A 9,694-nucleotide genomic window follows, 5' to 3' on the forward strand; every position below is an offset into this window, starting at 1 on the left:
CACTCATTGATTTACCATGGTCAATCAAAAATGTATTAATTTAATTAAAAAATTATTTATCAAGGCTATTCAATTAGTTTCTGCGCAAAGTCTCAAGAGTTCCCTAGAGCCCATTATAAACGAAATAATTTTACCAATAACAAGCATATGTTATTACAGATTTAGAAAATGTAGGAATAAAGAGTAGACAACTCATGGAAATATCCGTAATAACACACGCAAGTTATTTTCTGTAATAACCCTATAGAGTTATATCTCTGACTGACTATTGTATTTGTATTTATATTGTAATTGTACTTTCTCTGTTGACTTGTATTTAGTTTTTAGAGAATAAAATATCTATCTATCTAATAAGAATAAAACTGAAGGTTACCTCATTTGTTTTCACCCAATGACTGCATCCTTGATCTAGTAACCATTTTGTTGTATCAATCTGTCCATTCTCAGCAGCATAATGTAAAGCTGTTCGTCCACTCTATAACAATAGAAAAATATAAACATGTTAATGGTGTGTGATAACAAAATCATGAGAGGAGTCAAACAATTTACCAAATGTAAGAAATATAACATCGGGTAAGAATATATCCAATTTTAGATTCTCCCTCGCCCTGCTCGTCCGAATTTAAAGTATTTAATCTCTAATTCAATAGGCTATAAACAAGACAAACACAGATATAGGATTAGTTGCTCGCAGTAACATCTTATTTTCTCTTGCGATACAATATTTTATTTTACTGAATTGTACATATTTCTTCAATCGAAACATTATATAAACACATGGCATATAACATTGTTCCTCTTTCGCATCGTTTCTTTTCCTCCGGCTAATGCCTCCAACGCCTGTACGTACAATACACATAGCAGCAACTGCACATATACCTATGTGACCAACTTCAATCCGACGTAACTGCGAGCACCTTCGATACTAATACATTTAAATCCCAAACTTTATATAGTACCTTTATACACCACCCATAAAAACCGCCAAAACTTTCCTCGTGCCTCCTGCACCTAACATCAAACTTATAAATAGTACATACTGTTACAAAACCAGTATCCGAACTAGTTATACTAGTTCCCATCTGTAAATATTAACTACAAATAGCAAACGGGAAAACCCCTATTTCAAACGAAATAAAATACATATATTTGTGTATAAACTATTTAATCGTAGATTAAGATATATAAATTCAATGTATATTTTTTCTGATTCAGTGAAACAAAGCAGGTAAAAAAATAGTAAACTCTTAATTATATAAGTGTTACAAGTCAAATAATAGCAACCCTCACTTTATATAAGTCTCACAAGTATTTGTTGTCCATTTAACATGTATGATTAACAACATGATTTTATGTTGATTCAGTAGAATGATCAAAGTCGAAAAAAAAACTTTTTTTCAAGAAACATTAAAACGAGTTATATTTTCTGATTCAGTACGAAGAGACAAGAAAAATAAGACCCCACTTTATATAATTCTGTCAAGTATTTGTTATTTTTAAAAGATGTTTAACATTAGATCTGAAGAATTAACATTATCTAACTAAAGATGTTAACACAACTTGTTCTCATCAACTTCTCATTAAAATCAGATGATAACAAAATAATTTTTCGTCAGGAAACAAAATAAAACCTTAACTATCTGATTCAGTTCTGTGTTACGAATAAAATGAGACCCCACTTTATATAATTCTAACAAATATTTGTTATCCATTAAACCTGTCTGATTAACAACATGATTTTCTGTAGATTCTGTATAAAGTGATGTTTGGTCAGAGTAAGGTGATTAAATCTATCATTACCCTGGTGGATGTGGCCTCTAACCGACTGCCGTGAGTGACCAGGTATGTCACCACCTCTAGGTGTCCTCTCTCAGCGGCCAACATTAATGGTGTCATTCCAAACTGTAATATCAACATATAACAGACATCAAAACTTGTGTCATAAACTGGACAATGTTGTGTAATAAATATAAACAAAATATATATCACATGAATCTGTGGTCAAAACTGAATAAAATGACCAGTCACACTTTTATTTATATTCTACATAAACAACAAATAAACAACATGTTTTATTGTGAGATGTCAGAACTTCCATCAGAACTGTCAGTTTAAAAAAAAACTTTTTTCTAGAAACATAAACAATATTTATATCAATGGACTCAGCTGGACAAGACAATTAAAATGAGACCCCATTTTATATAATTCTAACACATATTTGTTGTCCATTAAATCTGTCTGATTATCAATGATTACGTAGAATGATCAAAGTTAAAAAAAAAAAAAAAAAAATTCAAGAAACATTAAAACAAGTTATATTTTCAGATTCAGTCCGAAGAGACATGAAAAATAAGACCCCACTTTATATAATTCTGTCAAGTATTTGTTATTTTTAAAAGATGTTTTACATTAGATCTGTAGAGTTAACATAATCTGACTAGAGAATAAAATGAGACCCCACTTCATATAATTCTAACAAATATGTGTTGTCCATTAAACCTGTCTGATTAACAGTATTTTGTGTCTTTTCAAAATAATGATCAAAGCTTAGAAAATATTTAGTGGTATTTCCGTGTAAAATGTTGGGTGTCTACCAGCTGCTTCATATCATATGAGTTGTTGTGTATAAGGGTAATATAGCAATGGTGTATGTTTGTGGTGAGTATAAGGGTAATATAGCAATGGTGTATGTTTGTGGTGAGTATAAGGGTAATATAGCAATGGTGTATGTTTGTGGTGAGTATAAGGGTAATATAGCAATGGTGTATGTTTGTGGTGAGTATAAGGGTAATATAGCAATGGTGTATGTTTGTGGTGAGTATAAGTAAAGAACTGCAATAAGCCATGTTTATTTTTTTCAAGTTTGCATTACCTATAAGTGTGATCTGTAACTTGTTTGTGATGAGTGTTATAATGTCATTGCTATGTCACATGTTGGTGTTGAGTATAAGAATGTCATTGCTAAGTGACATGTTAGTATTGAGTATAAGAGTGTCATTGCTAAGTGACATGTTGGTGTTGACTATAAGAGTGTCATTGCTATGTCACATGTTGATGTTGAGTATAAGAGTGTCATTGTTATGTCACATGTTTAATGTTAAGTATAAGAATGTCATTGCTATGTCACATGTTGGTGTTGAGTATAAGAGGGTCATTGCTATGTCACATGTTGGTGTTGAATATAAGAGTGTCATTGCTATGTCACATGTTGGTGTTGAGTATAAGAATGTCATTGCTAAGTGACATGTTGATGTTGAATATAAGAGGGTCATTGCTATGTCACATGTTGGTGTTGAATATAAGAGTGTCATTGCGATGTCACATGTTGGTGTTGAGTATAAGAATGTCGTTGCTAAGTGACATGTTGGTGTTGAATATAAGAGTGTCATTGCGATGTCATATGTTGGTGTTGAGTATAAGAGTGTCACTGCTACGTCACATGTTGGTGTTGAGTATAAGAGTGTCATTGCGATGTCATATGTTGGTGTTGAGTATAAGAGTGTCATTGCTACGTCACATGTTGGTGTTGAGTATAAGAGTGTCATTGCTATGTCACATGTTGGTGTTGACTATAAGAGTGTCGTTGCTATGTCACATGTTTGTGTTGAGTATAAGAGTGTCATTGCTATGTCACATGTTGGTGTTGATTTTAAGAATGTCATTGCTATGTCACATGTTGGTGTTGACTATAAGAGTGTCGTTGCTATGTAACATGTTGGTGTTCACTATAAGAGTGTCATTGCTATGTCACATGCTGGTGTTGATTTTAAGAATGTCATTGCTATGTCACATGTTGGTGTTGACTATAAGAGTGTCGTTGCTATGTCACATGTTGGTGTTGAGTATAAGAATCTCATTGCTATGTCTCATGCTGGTGTTGACTATAAGATTGTCATTGCTATGTCACATGTTGGTGTTGACTATAAGATTGTCATTGCTATGTCACATGCTGGTGTTGACTGTAAGATTGTCATTGTTATGTCACATGTTGGTATTGAGTATAAGAGTGTCATTGCTATGTCACATGTTGGTGTTGACTATAAGGGTGTCATTACTATGTCACATGTTGGTGTTGACTATAAGGGTGTCATTACTATGTCACATGTTGGTGTTGACTATAAGAGTGTCATTGCTATGTCACGTGTTGGTGTTGACTATAAGAGTGTCATTGCTATGTCACATGTTGGTGTTGACTATAAGAGTGTCATTGCTATGTCACATGCTGGTGTTGAGTATAAGAGTGTCATTGCTATGTCACATGTTGGTGTTGACTATAAGAGTGTCGTTGCTATGTCACATGTTTGTGTTGAGTATAAGAATGTCATTGCTATGTCACATGTTGGTGTTGAGTATAAAAGTGTCATTGCTATGTCACATGTTGGTGTTGACTATAAGGGTGTCATTGCTATGTCACATGTTGGTGTTGACTTTAAGAGTGCCATTGCTATGTCACATGTTGGTGTTGACTATAAGAGTGTCATTGCTATGTCACAGGTTGGTGTTGAGGTAAAGAGTTTCATTGCTATGTCACATGTTGTTGTTGAGTATAATTGTGTCGTTGCTATGTCACATGTTGGTGCTGAATATAAGAGTGTCATTGCTATGTCACATGCTGGTGTTGAGTATAAGAGTGTCATTGCTAAGTGACATGTTGATGTTGAGGTAAAGAGTATCATTGCAATGTCACATGTTGGTGTTGAGGTAAAGAGTGTCATTGCTATGTCACATGTTGGTGTTGACTATAAGAGTGACATTGCTGTGTCACATGTTGATGTTGATGTAAAGAGTGTTATTGCTATGTCACATGTTGGTGTTGACTAAAAGAGTGTCATTGCTATGTCACATGTTGATGTTGAGGTAAATAGTGTCATTGATATGTCACATGTTGGTGTTGACTATAAGAGTGTCATTGATATGTCACATGTTGGTGTCGAGCATATAAGTGTCATTGCTATGTCACATGTTGTATGATCAGGTGTCACATGTCATGTTCAGTACAGGAGTAGTAAATGTATGTTGTATAATCAGGTGTTACATGTCATGTTCAGTACAGGAGTGGTAAATGAATGTTGTATGATGTGGTGTAACATGTCATGTTCAGTACAGGAGTGGTAAATGAATGTTGTATGCTCAGGTGTCACATGTCATGTTCAGTATAGGAGTGGTAAATGAATGTTGTATAATGTGGTGTCACATGTCATGTTTAGAACAGGAGAGGTCAATGAATGTTGTATGATCAGGTGTCATGTCTCAAATTATGGTCATGCAAGATTTTTTTGGGGCCAAAGTAATGTTTTTTGTGTAGAATTCTATGTTACTTGTAATAAAGTAAATCAATATTTCAATTGTATACAGTTACGAAGTATCAGACAGCAACTCTTTGACATACAAACTGGAATGATATTCATCAGTGTAATAAAGTTAATCACAATATATCATAATACTATGTTTCTTAATATTTTGAAGACAAGAGCATTTGCAATAAATAGAATGTACACTGAATCATTGAACACTAACACGGGCAGTGTTTTACTGATCCACATTATTTGTACGATATAATAAATATCTGTAAATGTGTTAAACATTTTACTTTACTTACATAATCACCTCTACATTCCAAGTTAGCTCTGTTCTTTATACATAATTCTACCTCTTTTATATTCCCCTCCCTTGCAGCTGTAAGAAGTTTCTGTAAGCAAAACAAATCTTTTACATGTTCCTCTAGAACATACAAATGTATTATAATGTAATAATTGAATTTAACAAGCTACATTTTTACAGTTTCAATAGTTTATACCAAATACAGTGATTACCTTATTTTTTGTGTAATCATACGTTTTTTGATTGAGTTAAGTCTGCTAATTGATATTTTATCGTATGTTTTTATATGTTGTGATGTTATGCTATTGTTTCAGAAAAAAAAGGGAGAAGGTTTGGGCCCATTAAAACGTTTAATCCCGCTGCAAATGTTTGCACCTGTCCTAAGTCAGGAATCTGATGTACAGTAGTTGTCGTTTGTTTATGTTATATATACGAGTTTCTCGTTTCTCGTTTTGTTTATATAGATTAGACCGTTGGTTTTCCCGTTTGAATGGTTTTACACTAGTAATTTTGGGGCCCTTTATAGCTTGTTGTTCGGTGTGAGCCAAGGCTCCGTGTTGAAGGCCGTACTTTAACCTATAATGGTTTAATTTTTAAATTGTTATTTGGATGGAGAGTTGTCTCATTGGCACTCACACCACATCTTCCTATATCTAATTACCAAAAAGGAGTGAAATTGCTGATTATAATTTCAGAGGTTTTTTTTTGAAAAGTTTGTAGACAATTGTATGATGCATCAGTTTTGAGATAAGCCTAAGTTTTTGTTGAGGTTTGTATTGCTCGGTCTTTAGTTTTTTATGTAATGTTTTGAATATAAAAAGATGTGGTATGATTGCCAATAAGACAATTCTACAAAAAAGACCAATTAAAACAGAAAATAACCGTTCAGGCTTCAACAATGATCAAAGCCCATATGGTATAGTCAGCTATAAAAGGCCCTGAAATGACTAATGTAGACTGCTGAATTTTGATTGTTTTTCAGTTTTTTCCATGGCGTTTTCGGATTCTCTTCGACTTAAAGAGTTGTAAAGGTCCTACAATATCTTATGTTTCTTTTTTTTGACTCCTGGAATTTTTAATATTGAAATTCTGTTCACTGTAGTCATTTTGATTTCTCCTGTTCTCCTCTGAGAATACTGCACACCTGTATCTTATGTACAGTTTATAGACAACATAGGTCACGTGACACTGACTGACTCTTAGAATACTACACACTTGTATCTTGATGTACAGTTCATAGACAACATAGGTCACATGACATAGGTCACATGACACTGACTAACTATGAGAATACTGCATGCCTGTATTTTTATGTACATTTTATAGACAACATAGGTCACATGACATAGGTCACATGACATTGACTGACTCTGAGAATACTACACACCTGTATCTTTATGTACATTGTATAGACAACAAAGGTCACATGACATAGGTCACATGACACTGACTGAATCTGAGAATACTGCACGCCTGTATCTTTATGTACATTTTATATACAACATAAGTCACATGACATAGGTCACATGACACTGACTGACTCTAAGAATACTGCACACCTGTATCTTAATGTACAGTTTATAGACAACATAAGTCACATGACATAGGTCACATGACACTGACTGAATCTGAGAATACTGCACGCCTGTATCTTTATGTACATTTTATAGACAACATAGGTCACATGACATAGGTCACATGACACTGACTGAATCTGAGAATACTGCACGCCTGTATCATTATGTACATTTTATAGACAACATAGGTCACATGACATAGGTCACATGACACTGACTGACACTGAGAATACTACACGCCTGTATCTTTATGTACATTTTATAGACAACATAGGTCACATGACATAGGTCACATGACACTGACTGAATCTGAGAATACTGCATGCCTGTATCTTTATGTTCATTTTATAGACAACATAGGTCACATGACATAGGTCACATGACACTGACTGACACTGAGAATACTACACGCCTGTATCTTTATGTACATTTTATAGACAACATAGGTCACATGACATAGGTCACATGACACTGACTGACTCTGAGAATACTACACACCTGTATCTTTATGTACAGTTTATAGACAACATAAATAACATGACCATTGATTTTTAAGAAGACAATCTTACCTCATCCCAACTTGCCATTATATCCTGTAAAAGAAAAACACAACATTTTATCATGTTTGTACACAAGAGTTGTAATTTAAAGAGAAATATGTTTAAGGGGCATTAACTAAAAGAAACAAAAAAAAACATAAAATAAAATCATGAAAATTAATGAAAGTTTGATGGGGGGGATAAGGGGGGGTGTTGAAATTAGTGGGGGTAATTAAAATAATGCTTAAAGAAGTGATTTTTTGGAAGAAAATAGAGGTATAATACTTAAACTTCGGTACTGACATGATTTATAACAAACTTTTCTAAAATTGTCCGTTTATAAATTTTGAAATTATAAAGAAACTAAGGTTTCAATTCACTCAGGCAAAGTTGACCTTAGATGAGTTTGGCTATTTGTTTTAGGTATTTTTTGTCATATAGCTCTTCAACTGTTTCGGTACTTGTACATCCTCGGATTTCAAATGTTTGGCTTTGAGCGTTCCTGATGAAGGTAAATCCAGAAAAGCACTTCGGACGCATGAAATTATTAAACGTGTTGTTTTCAATTTTTTAAACAAGTGATTTTTCATGCCATTATCCCAGATTCAGTACAGGGTCATCACCTGACATGACCAGTCATCTTATCAACACAGATGTTGGTTCTGATAATTTTACAACATAATTAGTATTGTACATTTAAAGCTACAATAAAATTAAATCACTTAGTCTAGTGATTTATTTGTACTACTTAAATAAGTGATTATGAAAGAAAGACAACTCTAACTTCCAACATTTGTTGACACAATGTTACTTGAATCAGTGATTTAAAAAGTCCGCTGACTGTACAATGATGATCGAAATTGACTATTCAAAGCCAACAGGAATTTTCTTTTTTATCACTTGCAGTACATTTATTTTGCCAATTTGCATTTTTTAGGCAGCAAAAGTATTCAATAAAAATTTAAGTCAGCTAACTTTCTAATCAATTGAACAGTATACGCTTTTAAATAAGCTTTTTAAGTTAAAGCATTAGTAATTAATAGCAAAAAGGCTGTTACACACTCACGCTCTTCATGTGGCAATTAAGGCACAAAAGTTTATTAGCTTTGCTTATATCTATACATTGTAAAGCGTATAATTTGTGCAAGGTGAGGTCAATGTACACATCATTATTAATTAACTACACTGTTATTGGACTTAATATGATGAAATCTGCCTATGCAATATCAGGCCAATACAGCAAGCCTCGGACCAATAACAAGGCCAATACAGAAATATTTACGTAATAATGTCGCCGCTAAAGGTTAAGGGCATACGATACAGTTACAGGGGAGGTAATGACGTTGCTAACGTAAAATGTTATTTTTGCGACGTCAAACTGCGACAAATCGGGAAAAAGATGCATTTTTCGACTGGTTTTTATCATTCAAACTGATTTAATTTGAAAACGAGTTCATGGACCCCTATTTTTCAAAACAGCAATTTGTTTCATTTTGCAGGGAGATTTTGTGACCAAAATTTTATAAAACTGTAAATAGAGGATTTTTTTAAATTTTGATAAACATACAGCAAAAAATGACGTATTTTCCTCAATTCATGAACATTTTGATAAATTGGAGTTATTTCTGAATAAAAAATGTATAATGTTTTAAGATACTTATAAAATACAGACATTACCGATTTTTTAACAAAAAACAATTTGTGTTTATCTTTTATAACAAACAAGAGGCTCTCAAGAGCTTGAATCGCTCACCTTAATTCTTTTGGTTAAATCTCTCATCAATGATTATTTTGGCCTATCAATTTATTTAAATGTTTTTTGGATCGTCCTATTTTCTTCAAAAGCCAAAAAAAATAATCATTTTCTCCTTATGTTCTATTTTAGCCATAGTAGCTATGTTTCTTGACATACAAGGAAATAAAATATAAAATTTATACTAAATACTCTGAAACTCATTTAGCCTAAGTTTGGCTGAA

At 33.1% G+C, this 9,694-nt stretch overlaps 1 protein-coding gene across 1 annotated transcript; it reads right to left on the minus strand.

Annotated features, from left to right (window-relative positions):
- Window positions 1-343: 343 nt before the first annotated feature.
- LOC134718305 (fibronectin type 3 and ankyrin repeat domains 1 protein-like) lies at window positions 344-8,357 on the minus strand. The gene is made up of 5 exons (XM_063580800.1): window positions 8,346-8,357; window positions 7,748-7,771; window positions 5,600-5,689; window positions 1,801-1,902; window positions 344-475 (listed from the first exon to the last, which is right to left on the minus strand). Exons 1-5 carry the CDS (start codon window positions 8,355-8,357, stop codon window positions 344-346), a joined length of 360 nt encoding a protein of 119 aa, XP_063436870.1.
- Between the last annotated feature and the right edge of the window lie 1,337 nt (window positions 8,358-9,694).

This window comes from Mytilus trossulus, chromosome 5 (genome assembly GCF_036588685.1).
Source record: "Mytilus trossulus isolate FHL-02 chromosome 5, PNRI_Mtr1.1.1.hap1, whole genome shotgun sequence".
Lineage (NCBI taxonomy): Eukaryota > Metazoa > Mollusca > Bivalvia > Mytilida > Mytilidae > Mytilus > Mytilus trossulus.

Bases quoted from the DNA above. Each gene is read 5' to 3' on its own strand.
- LOC134718305 (XM_063580800.1), bottom strand. The intron at 1,903-5,599 runs GTAAGTAAAGTA...TTGATATTACAG, and splicing joins TGGAATGTAGAGGTGATTAT to TTTGGAATGACACCATTAAT. The intron at 476-1,800 runs GTAATGATAGAT...CTATTGTTATAG, and splicing joins TAGAGGCCACATCCACCAGG to AGTGGACGAACAGCTTTACA.